The sequence below is a fragment of the Mercurialis annua genome, linkage group LG6 (assembly GCF_937616625.2).
Source record: "Mercurialis annua linkage group LG6, ddMerAnnu1.2, whole genome shotgun sequence".
NCBI classification, from domain to species: domain Eukaryota; kingdom Viridiplantae; phylum Streptophyta; class Magnoliopsida; order Malpighiales; family Euphorbiaceae; genus Mercurialis; species Mercurialis annua.
The window spans coordinates 42,639,159-42,657,975 of record NC_065575.1 but is presented as its reverse complement, the minus strand read 5'-3'; the positions used below and the strand labels follow the sequence as shown (position 1 = coordinate 42,657,975).

General features: G+C 33.0%; 3 protein-coding genes across 4 annotated transcripts; 1 reads left to right on the top strand and 2 right to left on the bottom strand.

Annotated features, from left to right (window-relative positions):
• Positions 1–1,548: 1,548 nt before the first annotated feature.
• Positions 1,549–5,153, bottom strand: LOC126653735 (ammonium transporter 2 member 5-like). Its single transcript, XM_050347668.1, has 3 exons — positions 4,554–5,153; positions 2,875–3,160; positions 1,549–2,142 (listed from the first exon to the last, which is right to left on the bottom strand). Exons 1-3 carry the CDS (start codon positions 5,151–5,153, stop codon positions 1,601–1,603), a joined length of 1,428 nt encoding a protein of 475 aa, XP_050203625.1. The 3' UTR covers positions 1,549–1,600.
• A 3,904-nt stretch (positions 5,154–9,057) lies between these two features.
• Positions 9,058–11,655, top strand: LOC126686231 (2-methyl-6-phytyl-1,4-hydroquinone methyltransferase, chloroplastic). The gene is made up of 3 exons (XM_050380277.2): positions 9,058–9,809; positions 10,346–10,652; positions 11,281–11,655. Exons 1-3 carry the CDS (start codon positions 9,238–9,240, stop codon positions 11,434–11,436), a joined length of 1,035 nt encoding a protein of 344 aa, XP_050236234.1. The 5' UTR covers positions 9,058–9,237; the 3' UTR covers positions 11,437–11,655.
• A 790-nt stretch (positions 11,656–12,445) lies between these two features.
• On the bottom strand, positions 12,446–18,517 carry LOC126686230 (peptidyl-prolyl cis-trans isomerase CYP63). 2 transcript variants are annotated; one of them, XM_050380276.1, is made up of 14 exons: positions 18,330–18,517; positions 17,734–17,824; positions 17,538–17,592; positions 16,945–17,033; positions 15,993–16,017; positions 15,843–15,881; positions 15,652–15,769; positions 15,292–15,443; positions 14,794–15,160; positions 14,574–14,674; positions 14,265–14,478; positions 13,777–14,163; positions 13,608–13,688; positions 12,446–12,995 (listed from the first exon to the last, which is right to left on the bottom strand). In XM_050380276.1, exons 2-14 carry the CDS (start codon positions 17,809–17,811, stop codon positions 12,698–12,700), a joined length of 2,004 nt encoding a protein of 667 aa, XP_050236233.1. In that variant the 5' UTR covers positions 17,812–17,824; positions 18,330–18,517; the 3' UTR covers positions 12,446–12,697. The 2 variants fall into 2 exon arrangements, with proteins under 2 accessions (XP_050236233.1, XP_050236232.1); XM_050380275.1 differs by having other exon boundaries at positions 12,446–13,001; positions 18,330–18,516.
• Between the last annotated feature and the right edge of the window lie 300 nt (positions 18,518–18,817).

Below are 18,817 nucleotides of genomic sequence, written 5' to 3'. Positions count from 1 at the left end.
GAATATAAAGAAAAAAGTGTGGCCTTTAAGGATGTACAACAGTCGAATTAAATCAAATAATGGAATTAACAAATTTGATTTAATTTAATATTGTAAAAAATTAACATTAATATTTGATTTTAAACATAATTTTTTAAATTAAATTTTAGTATAAACTAAATTAAAATGATGAAATTAAATTAAAAAATTAATTAAGGATTTCAAATCAACTAATTGAACGCAATCTAATATTTTAATTCATTTTAAATTAAAATAAAATAAAAATTTAATTTGATTTGATTCGATTCATAGTTATATTTGAAGTGAACTCCCATCTTTCCGTCTTATGGCCGCCACCTAGACTTGTTCATGGGCCGCATTCGGATTGGACCCAACGGGCTTTTTAATTTTTGTAGAAGTTCAAAACCGACCCGAGCCCGTCTCAAGTTTTATATTTCCTACCCAAACTCGGCCCTAACACTATATTTTTACGGGCTCGGCCGGACTTGGACGGACTTATATGTAAATTTTACAAAAATAAAAGCCCAAATCAGCCCATAAAATATCGGGTCATTTACGGGCTAAGATCGGGCCGGACTTGATATAAAAAACCATTGTTTAAACCCGGCCCTAAGCACCGGACTTGGACGGATCTGAACGAATATCCAAACTCATGACTGGTCTACCGCCACCACAAAGATGCCATTTTAGTCATCTTTGAGCAAATTGGGGAGATGTTTCTTGGTAGGACTTATCTTCCTCACTTAGCAAAGCGCCTTTCAATGTTGTCTTTTTTCTGCTTGCTTTCACACATTTTCATATGTTTTGTTCCTTTTCTTTCCCTTAACAATCTAATATGTTCTGATTTTTTTTTAAATAATTTATATCTTTTTCTTTTCTGGGTCCAGACAGGAAGACTCTCAAATCATCAGCTTATCTTGTAAAAAATATAAAAATTATTTGGTAAGAGGGCTTTTAACATTTATAAGAAAAATTACTCTAATAAAATTTTGCAGCACACACATTATTAAAGCTATAGTTCATTGGTACCGGTTTACGTGTTTATTTGTTACTTACATAGTATATTTTACCTTATCCAATGCTGTAATATTAGTTGGAGTGTACAATATTTAGATATAAATAATTTTTTTTTTTGATGAATAGATATAAATAAATTTTATTAACCGATTGAATTGAATTAAAATATTAATTTTGTTTAATTTAATTCTTAGTCAAAAATTTCTGAACAGATCGAACTGACGTAATTATATGAACTGCACATGCATGACCTAAAAAATGTAAACTAATTCTTCATAATATTAAATATTTTTTAAACTATAAAATATAATATGACAGAGGTCATGATAAATTTGATTTAGGAAAACAGAAAATAAATACTCTTACACATAAATGTTGTTTCCAACAAGCACTCTAATCACTTAAACAAACCCTAGTGAGTTTGGGTTTAGTCTTATTACAATTGGTGATTAGTACATGAAAATTATATTTAGCTTTGGACTATAAAAATCCACATTTAAGTGAAAAAAAAAACATGAAAAATTACAGCACATTAAAAAAGGTAACATTTCCAAATAAGTTGAGACAAATTCAGCCGATGAAATCAAGCCATTTCAACTTGACCACCTTTAGGAACAACCTGAGGAAAATCTTCATAAGTAGTATGCCTAGACTCATACTTCTCACCATCTCCCCACAATGCATAAGCTTCTTCACCATGAATTGCATCATCTCCGATTTGTAGTTCATCGTCGGAAAGTCTTAACGGAACAACAAACTTTATCACGAAACATATTAAACTCGTCATCACTACGTTGACCACAATCACGAACAGTATTCCGAGCAATTGAATCCCCATTTGCTTGAATCCGGCTGCTGCTCTTCCGGTTTGTAGACCGTATGCAAGGCCAATGTAATGCTGCCAATTGTCGACCAAGTAGAAGATTCGGTTGAGTTTAGGCTCCGCAAAGAATCCGGTGAGAATTCCGCCTAAGCTGCCAGCAACTGCGTGGGTGTGGAATACTGCCATTGTATCATCTACTTGCTTTAAAATCCATAACTTCTTGTGTAGTACCATCATTGAGTACCATGGTATGCTACCAGATAGTAGTCCCATTAGAATTGCTGCCCAACCCTGCACAACTCCTGAGATTCGGAAGGAAAAAAAACGCATTATAATAACCGAAAATAATTAATTATTTCCGTCAGTCCTAGGATTAAATACTTTTACCGACATTTACTTTACATTCATATCTAAATTTAACTTATAATATTTTAGTACATAATCTGTAATTGGAAAAATAAATTTATATGTCATAAATTTGATCATTTCGATAAATATATTAAAATAAAATAAATTTCAACTTAATCAAAATTTGAGAATTTTCATTTTTTAACTGGACTAAACAATTAAATTCACACAAACAATTTACCTCATATCAATTAGAGTTCGAATATAATTATCTCAATTCACAAAATTAACGGATGAAACTATAATTTTTTTTGAAGAATATATTTGTCAAAAATGACAAGTGAAATTATCTCAATTTAAGATTGCATAACTAATTAAAGTATATTTTTAAAATACATCGTCATATAATCGGCTATAATAGAAACAATTTTAGAAAATTGATAAGATGACAATTAACATTACATTATACTCTAAAAATGTGTGTAATCGTTTTCTATATCAACTTAATTGATAGAGCTACATTCATCTGAAATAAAATTTTAATTTATAGTATCAAATATATATAAATTAGTTTAGGTATAATTTAAAATATATAAAATTTAAATGTCACATGTGCTATGCAAATGCAATTAGACCCAGTAGTAAGGTAACATGTGTAAAATAAAAAGAATTGATAATGAGCAGACCTGCGGCGGGGGTGATACAAACTAGTCCGGTGATCATGCCTTGTACGGCTCCGATGACAGAGGGTTTTCCGAAGAAAATGATGTCAAGAAGGAGCCAAGTGAGCAAGCTGGTAGCGGTGCAAACATGGGTGTTAAGGACGGCTAGAGATGCATCTACACTCGCACTGTATGGATCTCCACCGTTGAATCCGGTCCAACCCATCCAAAGTAGACCCGCACCGGCTAACATGAGAAGAATGTTGTTGGGTGGGAATCTTTCTCTGTCCTTGTTGGCCCTTGGTCCCACCTGTGCCCATCATTTCATGCAACCATTAGCATACAATTTCATATTCTCTTCTAGGAAAATATATTTTTGATAACACAATTTAACACTTAAATTAATGCATCAAATACTTAATTATTTTAAATTGATTTAATAATTTAAAATAATTCAACTTAACTTATTCAATTAAGTCAAAAAAACTATTTAAAATAATAAATTAAAAATTTTGACTTATATATTTTTTATTGAAAACATTAAATTATTAAATATTAGTTTTTATTTTTGTCGAATATATTCCTACTTTATTTGTTAGCGGGAGTTAGCATGAGTTAGTTGTGCTTATATTTTTTTTTAAATCAGCCTATGCCTACTGGCTGCTGAGGCCTGGATCGAAACCAGATCCCAAAAAGATGTTTTAGGAGTTTTGCCAAACAGGCTAAAACTACTAAACAAATATTAGTTTTATCATTTAATAAATTTTATATTCTTGTTATTTTAATTATTATTCAGGAATAAAAATATTTTATCTCACATATATTAATTTTTTTTAATTTTTTTAATATCACAATGAGCGTATTATAGTTAAAGCAGTATTAAAATTGTAAATTACTCTATTTTTGTTATGAATATTTTTTTTTATATTTTTTTTGTTTTTATAGTCTATATATTTTTTATTTATTATATCCGCTCTTAAATATTATTTTGACTTTTGTTTGTAACACACAATATTGATTATCAGATTTAAACCATTTTTTAGAGTTTTAAAAACTAGCATTTTATTTTAAAAATTAATTTTCAAGTTAAAGGGGAGCATCATTATATCTTTAGAATTGTAAATTACTCTATTTTAAATATTATTTATTTATATTTTAAAAATTATTGTATTTAGTAGTTTATTTTTAAAATAGTTAATATTTAAAGGTTTTATATGTGAATATAATAATTTCAATAATATTCAGTAATTGCAGACTTCTGTTATCAAACAGACTTATTTAATTCAGCACTTATCAAATTCATCAATTATTATTTTCAACGCTTAATTTTCAATTTATCAAACGCCACTTAATATAACATTTTTCATAATAATATACATTTTTATAATATTTTGCTATCAATTGTCTTATCACCTTATTTTGATATGAAAACAATTAAAACAATTTAGTCTTAAGAAGTTCAACTTTTTTGATACAATTTTAATACTCCAAATTAAAGCTTTACTACCAAACTGAAACATATAAAAATATTTAGTATCACCAGAATTTTAACATGCATAAATGTTTTCTTTCAAACTTTTTTTATGGATATTATATGTAACTAATAAATTATCTCGTGTTATAAGATATTCATAATGTTCAACCCAAAATAGTTTAATACCATAATGTTATAGAGATAAATAAAGTATAAATTAATTAATTACCCAATAAGCTGCAGTGAAACCAGCAACTCCAGATGAAAGGTGAATAACATAGCCTCCAGAGTAATCTATAATTCCCTTCTTAGCCAACCAACCAGTCGGACACCATATGCTATAAGCCGTAATTGTGTACGAAAATGTTAGCCACAGTGGCACAAACAGCATCCATGCATGAAAATTCATTCTCCCCAGCAATGCTCCGGCCACCAGAATCAACGTTATAGCCGCAAACACGAACTGAAAATATATCATCGTTGCATTTGGAAATTTTCCGACGAAGGCTGGGTTGAGTAGAAATTTCTGGTCCATTACCACATCAGGCCTACCAAGAAACGGCAAAAAACTGTGACCAAACGACATTTTATAGCCCCAGCCCACCCAGCAAACAAGGACCGCGGCGAAGGCGTATAGGGCCATGAAGGCTGAGTTCACGGCCCATTTCTTTTTCACGATGCTACCGTAGAGGATCACTAGGCCTGGTACACTCTGTAGGCCCACTAGAGTTGCGGCGGTGAGCTGCCACGCATTGTCGGCTTTGCTTAGCCATTCCGGGCTGGCGTCGTCCGGCATTAGACCGGACGGGAGGTTCCATTGGGTAGACATTGGACTGAATTGAGCTGAGTTGGGCTAGACGAGTTCAAACAGAAAACAACTTTTGTTAGTTGTTTTAATTTTAAGTGTAGAAATGAAGTATGGTAGGGTTAAATATATATATATGCAATTTAGCAAAATTTTGTCAAGTTATTGTCAAATAGATACAATTAGAAAAATGTAATTTTCTTTAGGAAGCGGATGATCCAATGGGCTACAAGTGTTAGCATCCAAGAATATAGGCTGGTGACATACTTGCATTGATAATTAGATACTCCCAAAGGTAATTTAATTAGCAAGTCATTTTCTTGATGAACATAGAATCTAAGAGGCTTTTAGCTGTGGAATCCCCGCCTTAAATATGGGTTAAGCATTTCAGTTGCATTAAATTGTTGTTCCCAAGAAAATTGTTTCACTTTGAATTGCTTTTGACTCCACGAATGACGTGATGAATATGGATATTTATCTCATACAAACATTGTGTCACGCCATTTTTATAATAAATAAATGTACATTTGCAATAAATATTTTAATTATTATTGACTTAAGTAGTAATTTGCCCCTTCAACTTGTAAGCAATGGGCAATTAATACATAAATTAATTTTGTTGGCAAATTGATACACGAACTTGGTGATTATGGGCAATTAGCCCATTTTGGCAAATTAACTTACAGGTTTAGGGGGCAAATTGCCAATTTAGAATACAATTAACTTACAAATTAAAAGGGTAAATTTCTAAAATGGGGTAAATTGCTCATAATCATCAAGTTCGTGTACTGATTTGCTCATAAAGTTAATTTATATGTTAATTGCCCATTACTTATAAATTTAGGGGGCATATTGCCACTTAAGTCAATTATTATTCATTTTTTAATTATTTAATTTTCTACATGACTAATGCGCTATTGGTTTATTGCATGAATGATATGACGCAACGGTTGTGTTGTATAATTTTCCGATAAAACATTTATATTACCGTAGGATATTGTTTGAACTGAGAAAATTTATGATCAAAATTTGTAACTTTTATATAATCCATGCATTTAAATAAAATTTATTGTTCGATAATATTAAAAAGTAATTAGAATTTACAGAATGTCAAAATTCATCTCTCCAAAATATCAGGACATTACATTGAAACATATCACATGCAAATATGTGTGTTTTTAGGGATATTAATATTATTTTAAGATGAAAATGGGGAGTATTAAGTTACAGCGCCATGAAGCATTCAACAATCAAATATTTAATATCCACTTTCCAACTCTGCTCCACAGCTGAAATCTATTGGTAAAATATCATTTACTTTCAATGAAAAATTTCCTTTTTAATGGCTAGGGGGCACTGCCCCCTTTGGACCTTATGTAGACCATTCATTAGTTTTCAGGTGTTATCGATAGTTGATTAGTGATAACTCATAAATTACCAGAAAGGTTGCGAGATGTGAAAGTCGTTTCGACGGTCAAGTCAATATAGTGTGTAAGAAAGAAAAGAGAATAGAAAGATGGACTTAAAAGTGTGAAGAAAGAGTATTCACCCTATAGAATGGTGATATGGCAAGGTTTGTTACAAATGGGATGATGTGGCGAAGTTTGTTATGATTCGTGTTAACATGACAGATCCAATTATTATTTTTGCTATCTGCGAGATACGCAGGGGTATAGTGTGAGACATCCCTTGTCAAATGTTCTTATTGTTAGATAATCTTCAGTGTCAGAAAATTTTGGTATATTCGGTGTCGAGACTAAGTGTCATCTTAGTTTAAAGACTATTTTATGACAAAAGTTATCTCAATTGTGAATTTGAGTTGCAGACGATGTTTGGGCCGAGATCTGCTGATGTTCTCCGGTCTCGATTATGAAGAGTGAGATTCCTATTATGATTCCTGAATCTCGGATATGGGCTTTGGTATTGGGCTTCACAATTGTTCCACCTATATTGTTATCATTTAATAAGATGGCTCTCTTTATAATAAAAAATGATTTCAAAATTAAAAACTCTAAAATTTCAAATTCAAATCAATCAAGAACCCTAATATAATTTAAATGATTTTGAATTATGATTTTTGATTGATCTTGGATATAAAATTTTAGAGTTTTTAATTTTAAAATCGTTCTTTTATTACATACAGAACTGAAAATATGCAATTCGTGAATTTACAAATGACATATAGAATTTACATTTACCATATCAACAAACTTTACACATTGTTAAGTACTCCCTCCGTCCCGTTTAAGAAGTCTCATATTCCATTTTGGGATGTCCCATTTAAAATGTCCCATTACTATTTTTAGAATGTTTTTCCAATGAATACCCTATTTCACCCTTCTTTTAGTTATCTTAAAAGAGTTTTATGGAAAATTCCACTATCATTAATAGGGGCGAAACATGAAAAAACATAAAAAGACAAGGATAATTAATGTTTTCTTAATCTGTGTGTAAAGTCAAATGGGACTTCTAAAATGGGACGGAGGGAGTAGTTGTTTAGGAGAAGGGCTTGTTTGCCCCTTTTTAAAGGCGGTAGGAGCTTATTTGCTCTTTTTAAAGACATTAAGGGCTTATTTATCTCTTTTTAGATTTTAGGGACATATTTACTCCTGATCCAAAATATTAGGAGTAAATTTGGCAATTTTCCCTACATAAACAAAGACGTAGTAGTGGTCAATTTTAGCTTTTTCTGTTTTTAAATATTAGAAAACCATTTCTTATGATTTATTTTATTTTTAATATAACTTGTTATGAATAATAAAAATAACATTTATTTAAAAAAAATATTCATTTTGTTATTTACTTGCCTGTCTAGTCAATGATATACATATTAAAAAGTTTTATTTTTATTTTAAATTATAAAATAAATAATAATATAATTTTATTAATTGATAAATATTCTATAAATTGAATTGTAGAGTCATTATTAAAAAAAAAATTAAAATATGATTAGCAAAATTATTTTAATTTTTTTATAAAGTAAATAATTATAAATAAATATATTTAAATTAGATGGACAATTTGAAAAAAACGGTAAAAATAGAAAATGTTTATGAGTTATTTTTGAAAGACACGTCCTTCTCCCACTTGACAATTTTAAGCTATAAAATAATTCCTTATCCCTCCGTTATTCTTTAGTTCTCGCTTTATGCAAATATTTTTATCTATTGATAGTTTTTTGAGGACTTTTATGTGATTTTTATAATAGTATTCTAAATTTAACTTTTTTATTACATAACTTCATTAAATGATAGTTTAATTTTCAAAGCTAAATTATTCAATAGCGGATTAAAAATTCTATAAATTGGATTATACTAGTTTTCATGTTTGTAATTTAAACAAAAAAGCACTTTTTCGATACTAACAATTTATCCAAAAAAATGACAATTTAATAAAAACGGAAAGTAGCATACTAGAGATTTTTTAGCATTTTAAGCATGAAGAATTTTTATTTTATGTAATTTGGAAAGATTCTTGGAAGTTTTTGATTCTGAAGACTTTTAGAGATAATTAATAGTATTTTTTTATTTATAATATTCATTATATTTAATTATTTTATATAAATATATTTTGACTTATGTATCTTATTAAATAGTATATGTTAATTATTACAATTTTTAGATTTGACTGATTATTTTAGCCTCACTAAATTATTTATTAACTGAGATAGATTTAAAAAAAATTAATAAATATTCATTTTTAATACTAAAATGACAAATATTATAAATCAAAAATTACATATTATGAAAACACATTTTTTAAAACTATAATTAAATTTAATTTGTTATTAATAATTATATTGGATAAAAAATTATCTTTAATTTTGAGGTTAGTTCTATTGTAATTAAGCTTCTTCTATCCTTTTATTTCATACACTTTGAAATTTAATGCAAGCATTTCTACCCAATCAAAGTCACCAAGGTGGTGTTTTAAACATAAAGAAGATAGTACCGTTAAATAACCACAGCCTTACATACTGACGCTTTGCTCTTGCACAGCCACATCATATTCTTCATCGACCAAAAACCACCACAATTTAACATCTGGCCTGAATTTCTGCAACTGGCTCTTCTTTACAATCTCCAAATTCACAGTCTTTTCTCAGTTCATGGCTTCTTCAATGCTCTACGGAGCTGAAAATCTAAGTCTTGTTCGAGCCATGAACTGCAAAACCCACAAAGGACTAAGTTTTTTAGGCTCAGATTTGCATGGTAAGCATTTCTCACGAGTGAACTTAGCTTCAAACTGTTCTAAAATCTTGAAAACAAGAAATATAGCAGTGAAATGTAGTTTATCAGCTTCAAGACCAGCTTCTCAGCCCAGGTTTATCCAGCACAAAAAGGAAGCTTTTTGGTTCTATAGATTCTTGTCAATAGTATATGACCATGTGATAAACCCTGGTCACTGGACTGAGGACATGAGAGATGATGCTTTGGAGCCGGCTGATCTTAGTGACCGGAATATGTTAGTGGTGGATGTGGGTGGTGGTACTGGCTTCACTACTTTGGGTATTGTTAAGCATGTGGATGCTAAGAATGTTACCATTCTTGATCAGTCTCCTCATCAGCTTGCGAAAGCTAAGCAAAAGGAGGCATTGAAGGAGTGTAAGATTATTGAGGGTGATGCTGAGGATCTTCCGTTTCGTACTGATTATGCTGATAGATATGTTTCTGCTGGCAGGTAGTTTTCTTCTTTACTTGCATGCTTTGCCTTTTGTTTGAATTGAACTAATAGAACATTTCATTCAATCAACATTTTGGAAACTAGGCATCTCGGACACAAACTTCATATTTAACATAAGAAATCTTAAAATGACATTGTTTCGCTATGCTAGCATGGAAACGAAACTGGAAACGTCATAAGAATAGAGTTTCGGAGTTGCATGAGCGCAGAAATGTAGGTTGATCTTTAGGGTCATAACAAGCAATTTATGAGACCATTACTGCTATTATTGAGCTATCAATTGGTTTTTCCAAGCATTTACTTGGATAGGTTGGTTGTTTTCTATAAATTGTAGTGAAATATTGTGACAGGAGCTATTAGAAGTGTGGACAGAGGTGATTTTGGCATTTCAGTAGGTAGTTTTTGTAGATGTGACTAAGATTACATATAGTGCATATTAAGGTACAAAACTGGTTTGAGGATGAAGTCCTCATGTTTATATTACAATACATTAACTTTTGGAGCAATGGAACTTATGCAATAATTTTTCTCAGTATTGAGTACTGGCCAGATCCGCAACGCGGCATCAGAGAAGCATATAGGGTCTTGAAACTAGGAGGAAAAGCCTGTGTAATTGGTCCCGTCTACCCAACGTTTTGGCTGTCTCGGTTCTTTGCAGATGTTTGGATGCTCTTCCCAAAGGAGGAAGAGTACATTGAGTGGTTCCAAAAGGCTGGGTTTAAGGATGTTCAACTGAAGAGGATTGGCCCAAAATGGTATCGTGGTGTTCGACGTCATGGCCTGATCATGGGGTGTTCTGTAACGGGTGTTAAACCCGCATCTGGAGATTCTCCTTTAGAGGTAATTTATTGTTTAACCTGTTCATTGCTAATTATTATAATTTTCTTTTTAGTAGCTTACCTATACTCTTCTTTGATATGTGGTAAGAGATTCTAGTGTCATGTGGGTATATGGATGTGTGTGTGATGTCTCTCTGTAGAACTATGTAGCATGTAAACGGCTGAAACATATCGAATGGGAAACAACAATACATCGTTATTTACATGACTAAGGTAATAATATAGAGTTTCAGAAGTGTTCCCGGAAATGTAAAAGAAATGCTGAAACGTAGGACTCGATAAGTTTCCGTACAATACAGCCGTGTAGAAAGCTCACATTGGGTGCTCTGTCGATGCTTTCAGAGTTTCAATTGTGTTGCACAGTTTATTGTCAATGTATTTGTAAAAACCTGTTTGATTATCTACTTTCAGCAGTAGGATTATTGCTTCACATATTGTAGCAGATTAATGGTTATAGTATGAGCTGAACAGGGCTCTTCTTTAACTATACATTTACATGCTGTTTAAGTTCTGACATGCGTTCTGCTTCTGTTTTTGGTCAGTGTTTGTATGACAGCTAATGCTAGTATCGGCGCCCCGTGTCTGTCGACTTTCTTGAGAAACTAATGGCTTTATTTCTCTGATTACAGCTTGGTCCAAAGGAAGAGGATGTGTCAAAGCCGGTGAATCCATTGGTGTTCTTACTGCGATTTCTTTTGGGTGTTATGGCAGCAGCATACTATGTGCTGGTCCCTATCTACATGTGGCTCAAAGATCAAATCGTGCCCAAAGGTAGACCAATATAAAAGAGACGTGGCTTAAAGATCTCTGTACCCAGAGATTGCACCAATGTAAGACAGGTCCTAGTCAGTTTTCCGCCTGTTACGGTCGACCAAACTTGGATTGCAAATGTAGAAATGCATTTAGATTCAGCCTTTGCTTAGTCTAAACAAGGAAAATAAGATTTGCTTTGAATTGCTTATGAAATTCTGTTGCGTATTCGAAAAGATTGGTTAAGAGTTTCATGCCCTTGGTGTTCTTGCACAAAAACACAACTTTACACAGTTCTGCAGTTTTGCTACATTGAGCTAATGGATCAAGATTTTTCTACCAATTTTACTTATTTTAAATAAAAAACCAAGAGTATCTCCATCACTGCAGAACTTCTTATAAATTTAGTTTATTTTTAAATAGTCAAAACTGAATGATAAATTAAAGGCCAAATGTTGTAAAAAGGTCAAACCTTTCATAAAAGTTTCACAAAAGTCTTGACCTTTCAATTTTGTCAATTTTGGCCAAAAACAGATTATTTGGTTTCAATTGTGGCCAACTCTCAATTTGATTTCAATTTTGCCTATATGGCGCCTAGGTGGCATGCACATATATTGAAAGGTCAGGACTTTTGTGAAACCAAATAATCCATTTTTAACCAAAATCGACAAAATTGAAAAGTCATGACTTTTGTGAAACCAAATATTCAGTTTTTGGCCAAAATCGACAAAATTAAAAGATCGGGACTTTTGTGAAACTTTTGTGAAACTTTTGTGAAAGGTTTGGCCTTTTTACAACATTTGGCCTAAATTAAATCTGGAGAATACTACTACATGCCTACTAACCCTATAGCAAAATGCGGCAAAGGAAAGGAAAATCCATACCCATCCCATAGATCAGGCGTACAAAAACAGAAAATAACATGTCCAAAAGAACAAAAACGAAAATAATATTTCAAAAATAACCATTGACGAGTCCCATCCCGTAGATCAGTGTACAAAAACAGAAAATAGCATGTTCAGAAGATCAAAAACGAAAATAATATGTCAAAAAGAACCTGGCAGGTCTGCAGTTACCAATTCATCTTCTTCATCCAGACAATGCACAATCCACATCGGTCTATAGTATGCTAACTGATGCACAAATGCACGATGGAATCAACACATAAGGCCATGTTTAACTTACACTTCAATGTGATTCATAATCATATCAAATAAAAAGGCTTGCTAACAATACCCTCTATTTCCAATTAAACATCGATGATAAACAATAATTCTTAAGCTACTTTATTATTGATTACTTTTCTCCGGAAACAGGACTCCAACAAACCAAACCCCCTTGTTCAGAGGGTGAGCTTGATCTAGACTTAGAAGGCGGCGATTCCTTGCTACTAGGCGTTGATCTTCCTCTGTCCCGGGAGCGCTGAGTTTTCATTCGGGGACCTAAGCGAGATTTTAGACCTTCACTTATGACTGGTCGCCTATCTCTAGGACTAGGACTGCGAATTCGACTCTGACTTCGGCGTTCATCCCTACGGCGGCCACGATAACCGTCTGGACTGTGAGAAATGCTTCGACTTCGGCTTCTGCGATTTCTGTATCTATATAAAGAAATATATATTAATTAGACGAGTATATTAAGTGCAGAACCCTGAAGAAAATAAACAATATCAAAATCCCACAAGTGCAAGATAATCCACTTTTTCTCATTGCTGATTGAGGATGCTGGTGTAATGAGACTATTAAAATCAATATAAAGAATGAGGAGCTGTTTACATTGCTTTAAAGTCTCCTGGATAGTTCAAAGGACAAGACAATTTCTTTTTCATATTTCTTTCTGCTCCATTATATCGAGGCTCAAGTTTTATAAATTATTCCTTTTCTAAATGAAAAATGCAGCAATTTCCTTATAGATTTTCACTTTTTTGCTGTGTTACCAGGTTCCTTCTCCAAGTTAACAATTCAGTCAACAATCAAGCGTCACTTGATTGGGAGGGCAAACTGAAATTGGAATGAAAAATGAAAGAAAATAAAAATTATCTAGTAATATGAAACTTAAGTTTAAAATTCTAATGCGTGAACTCTGTTTCATCTTAGCTACATGCCTGAAGACTGATGAACAATGTTCGACTAAGAGAAGAGACAATGTTCGAGGAAAAGTCAGTGAATTATATAAAGAACACTTAGCAGAGGGAGAAAAAGAGAACCTGGAAGGACTCCTGTCTCTTGGTGGGCTTCTATAGCGCCTTTGAGGTGATCGCTCATTATAGCTTCTATTGTTTGAATACCTTCAGAAGTTGAAAAGAGGAACAAATTAAAAGAAAGCAAATTCAGATATCAAGGAAACCTTTCTCTAATTACATGGTACTATATTACCTGTCACGGTTCCTGTCATTGGTAACTCTTCCACTGTAATTATTGGACCTCCAAGAAGATTTTTCAGGAGAAGGGGTACGGTATCGACGTGCAAAGGAATAACGATCAGTGAAACCACGCCCTTTTCTAACCCGTTTAGGATTTCCATTTGGAGATGGGCTTCGGGAGACCTGCTGGCCATGGTTAGAATTGGAAGGTTCAGGGGCCCTGTGGGATAAATTACCCAACGGACTCTTCGAAGACCTTCCCTGTCTCCGCTCACCAGAATCATGAGCAGGCTTCCGACCATCACTTCCAAATCGTGTATTTTGAGGAGCTTTTTCAGGACTCGTGCTTTCACTGCGGCGGCTGTTGTTTGGCCTTCTTTTCGGGCTTGGAGTAACACTCCTAAAATTTATTCATAAACATGACTGAATAAATTTCAAAATGGCAGCATTAAAAGTCTAGCTGCAAGAAACTAAAAGCACAACAAATACAAAAGAAGATACCTTGATTTATTTGAATGGTCCGAATTAAATCGTGGAATAGTGATCGTATCCAAATTAGAATCCCTGATGTGCCCATTGATTACGTGCTCAGCATTCTCTGGAGACAATTCACCTTCTTCATTTGATGAGTTCATCTCAGTTTTCTTTGGCTTGTGATCCTTTTCTGTGATAGCCTCTTTCACTAAGAGACTGGATGGGGAATTTTTCCTAGCAACTGTAAGAGCATTGCAAGCAAACGAGTAACCCTTTCAATTCAACCCCACCAAATCAGTCAAACATAGAGTAGTTAGAGAAAATAATGGAATTTACTTGTTGAGTTATTGTATTTTTTGGCAGAACTGCGATGATCAATGTCTTTATCATCAGAGCTACTACCAGTACTTTCTGCATCGCTGCTGCTCTCGGAATTCCTGGAAACAAAAGGTTGCATTGAAAATCAAGCAAACATAAATATCCCATGTTCAAATAGTTACAAGACGCATCAATGGAAGCGAAATTTTGAACAGATTGCACTAGAAATAAACCAGACCGTTTAGATCTGCGTCTTGACCGCTTATTCGGCCGGACTCTCTTCCTATCCCTTCTCCCATGCCTCTGCTTCTTCCCTCGTGGGCGTTTCTCTCTTTTTACCAGCCTTCTCTTCCTACGCCTTTCATCACTTGATGAACCTGAATCAGACAGTGAGGAGTCCAAGTATGAATCTGAATCTGAGGAGGAAGCAGTATCAGAATCCTCCGATGAAGATGAGTCAGAATCAGAGCTTTGTGAGTCAGATGAAGAGTATCTCTTTTTTCTTTTCTTTCTTTTATCCTTTAGGGGCTTTTTTCGTCTTCTTCTAACTTTTCCATCAGAACTATCATCAGATGTAGGAATCCTCCCTGCTTTCTTTTTCTTTCCTAGAAAAAATAAATTACACCATACAGAGTTCAGAAGTATGGGAATATATTCAAGGGAATGCCAAAAAGAACAATAAAAGTAGCCCTTAGATAAGGAAATAATAGCATTCACTAATATATCCCAATATTACCTGCATCCTTTCCAACAGCATCCTGAGTAACACTTTCGCCACAATCTACTATTTTCACAGCGTGGACAGGTTTTCCATCAGCTGTTCCAGCATGTTCAACTTTTTTCACCACCTCTATTCCCTTTATGACCTTTCCAAAGACAACATGTTTCCTGTCATTTGTTAAAAGATTGAGAATCCATCAGATTCTGAGTATTTTGAATTTTACTGAAAATTAAAATATATTTAGATTCAGAGCTGTGCAACGACATCCTACTTTCATGCAGTAAAGACATAGAAACTCAATAAACAGGTTATAACTATGAATGATGTTGAGAACCAAGAGAAAGGAAATATAAGTGCAGAAGACAGATCATTTACCCATCAAGATGGGGCTGGCGCTTAAAAGTTAGGAAGAATTGAGAACCATTTGTGTCTGGACCACTATTTGCCATAGAGAGAAGACCTGGTCCATCATGCTTCAGTATGAAATTCTCATCTGGAAAGAACATAAAAAAATCACAACTGAAGTTTCTTGCAAACACATAAATAGCTGTAAATATTAAATATACCTGAAAACTTCCCTCCATAAATACTTTCTCCTCCAGTGCCTGCAAGCCAAATCAAAGGTTGATCTTACAATTCTGGGCATCAGAAAGGATGTAGCGCTGAGAAATTACATTCAGTAGCAGACTTGAAAAATTATCAAATTAGAAGTGTACCATTTCCCTTTGAAAAGTCACCACCCTGTTATGACAAGAAAAAGAAGTGAATTTTTGTCCAGTAATGAAAAATACATGCGATAAGGACATAAAAATAAGCAACTTAATAAAAATATATTATAATAATATCATCATCGACACCAGTAGTAAGTTTGCTTTTGCTCAATACCATTAATTTTACATGATATTGTGACCTCTAATGAGAAAAGAGACTGCATCAGTGGAGGGTACTGCCACTGGTTAAGCATCGTATTGCATTTGCATACTTTGCTCACGTGACTTTTACCAAAATCAGACAATTTTCTTAAGTTGTTTATTAGAAAACTTGTAGTGCAGTGTAGCCAAATCAACCCAAAGAATCTTTTGATTTTGTTGCTTTTAGCTAAAGCATACAGTAAGGTACTTTCGCTGAAGCAGCTTTAGATGTAATGGATAATGAGCAACCAATTTCGCAAAATTACATTTTTACAAACAGTGAGTACAGCACAGGTTAGTGACACTATTATTCACATAAATAAGGAGCAAAAAGATGACATTTCATCTATTTGCGCCCAGAAATGATACATTTATCACAATCAATCACTACAGATATGCCATAAAGAGAAATAGAATTGAGAATTGATTTCAACTTGCAAAGGCAAAACTTCATTAAAAATCAAGAATTAGTAGATGGTCCAATAAAAAATAATTTCATGAAGATTATGTATCAAAATGCAACCAGGTTTTTACCTGTGCCATACCATTTCACATGATTTAAGTAGCATGTACCAACAGGAAAAACAACAATAGCTCGTTAAAGTGGATGAACAGCTTAAAAAGCAATGTTTTAAATTAGAAGGCAGGCAAAAAAGCAATAATAGTTCTGGAATTTTCAGTGTTACCAAAAATCTAACAAACAAGCATCATAATATGTGAGGTTGACAACCATTGACAATGGAAAGAAGCGACTTACTTGGGCCATAAAACCTCTGATAATTCGGTGGAAAAGAGTTCCTTTGTAATGAAGAGGTTTTCCAGTTGTTTGTCCAATGCCCTTCTCACCTGCAGGAGACCATTACACAATACCGTCAAAATCCAAGTGGACAGCACTCAACTGCTTTATCAAGTTTACAAAAATATAGGGTCATTCTCAAGGCATGCAAAAAAGCACAACAATATTCTGCAGTTTTAGCAGGATAACTAAGATTTAAGCACAGTACTGTCAATATCCAAGTGGACAACATGTAACTGCTTCATCAAGTAAACAAAAATAAAGGACCATTCTCAATGCATGCAAAAGCACCACAATCTTCTTCAGTTTTAGCATGATTATAAAATTTAGGCACAAATAATAATCCTAACGGTTAACGATGAGTCTCATTGTTGCAAAACAATCAGATGATCCAGTGGGTCCCTTTTGAAATTAATATGATTTATAGAAGTGTGAATAAGTAGCAAACATATTTCAAAGAAGATGCTAGAATTACATACAAAACAAGACTTTTTGTCCTAGGACCAGCTATACATTGGAAAAACTACTTATGAAACAAAGAACTTAAATCATGCCTGTACAAAGTGCCCGAAAATTCTCTGCAGTCTTAGGAGCAACATCTGCAAAAAGCTGCCAAATTTACAAGAGAAAAGGGTTATCTACATCTACTTTAGAAACAGATATATGCTCACTTCTTTCAAATACAAAGCTTAGAAAAAAAATAGAAAAAAATCTACCAAAACAAGTCGAAGCTTATAAATTTTGAATTACCTCGATCACAAATCTTTCAACAGGAGCTCCATCAATTGATACATCAAAGAACACAAAAGGATTCTTTTTCTTACTCATCTCTCGCTTATTCCTTTAAACACGAAAACAGAAAATAAAAGTTAGCATGTGCTGCCTACTGTGCAGTTATAAATTAAAACTATTGCATTATAGTGAATAAACTATCACAGAGTTCAAAAGAGGCACATTCTATAACCATATTTCCAAACAAACAAAAACTTTTGTATAAACTTCAAGCATATAAAAAATAAGCTACAAACACATTGAGCATAATAAGAAACAAACATCACTAACACACTCATAATGTCAAGTATTTAGATCATAACAAATAAAATTAGCACAGAGATGAAGCAAAATTAGCTGAATAACAGTTTGTTTAGCATATATATGAATAAACACAAACCACAAGTTTGCAAAAACCCTAATTCTTCAATTGAAACACAATTAAAACAGTAAACTTCAGTTATACAGTCAGTTTCAGCAATTTGCAGGATAAACATCAAAGAAAGTAGTGAACGGCAACAAATTATAAACTGAAGAGATAAAATTAAGCGGAGACGGTTAGTTTTCGAAGTAACCTTACGAACTCTGCAACTAAAGGAGGCGATTGAGAAGTCAAGCGGCGGCGGTGAGTTTGGAAGTGAAGTTATGGTTACGTTGCGATAAATTTTGATGGGCAATAGGTAAATACGCGCTCAAACTTTTGTCTCAAATGAAATTATAACCCTAAACCCTAACTAGCTGCAACCAAACCCATATGAGGACTTGTTGGTATAATATCATAAGTTTAAGGGCCAGATTATATTTTATTATAATTATAATCTTGTCCATAAATATTTGGATTAACCCATCTACATATCCTATACTTTACACTTTTTTTCGGAGGTCTTTATACTTCATTTTTATATTATCTGATCCTTCTATTTACAGTTTTTTTTCCTCCAGCGACACAAAAGAACTAGAAAAAAACTTAAAAAAGACCTGAAAAACAAAAAATGAATAAATTGAGAGACCAGATAATACAAAAATAAAATATAAAAAGCTTCGAAAAAAAGTATAGAATACA

Excerpts from the sequence above, each read along its gene's own strand:
- LOC126686231 (XM_050380277.2), top strand. The coding sequence starts at position 9,238 with ATGGCTTCTTCAATGCTCTACGGAGCTGAAAATCTAAGTCTTGTTCGA. Across the intron at positions 9,810-10,345 it reads AGATATGTTTCTGCTGGCAG|TATTGAGTACTGGCCAGATC; the intron begins GTAGTTTTCTTC and ends AATTTTTCTCAG. Across the intron at positions 10,653-11,280 it reads CTGGAGATTCTCCTTTAGAG|CTTGGTCCAAAGGAAGAGGA; the intron begins GTAATTTATTGT and ends CTCTGATTACAG.
- LOC126653735 (XM_050347668.1), bottom strand. The coding sequence starts at position 5,153 with ATGTCTACCCAATGGAACCTCCCGTCCGGTCTAATGCCGGACGACGCC. Across the intron at positions 3,161-4,553 it reads GTTTCACTGCAGCTTATTGG|GTGGGACCAAGGGCCAACAA; the intron begins GTAATTAATTAA and ends TGATGGGCACAG. Across the intron at positions 2,143-2,874 it reads TTGTATCACCCCCGCCGCAG|GAGTTGTGCAGGGTTGGGCA; the intron begins GTCTGCTCATTA and ends TCCGAATCTCAG.
- LOC126686230 (XM_050380275.1), bottom strand. The coding sequence starts at position 17,811 with ATGAGTAAGAAAAAGAATCCTTTTGTGTTCTTTGATGTATCAATTGAT. Across the intron at positions 15,770-15,842 it reads TTATGGAGGGAAGTTTTCAG|ATGAGAATTTCATACTGAAG; the intron begins GTATATTTAATA and ends TGTTCTTTCCAG. Across the intron at positions 14,675-14,793 it reads TCAAGACGCAGATCTAAACG|GAATTCCGAGAGCAGCAGCG; the intron begins GTCTGGTTTATT and ends TTTTGTTTCCAG.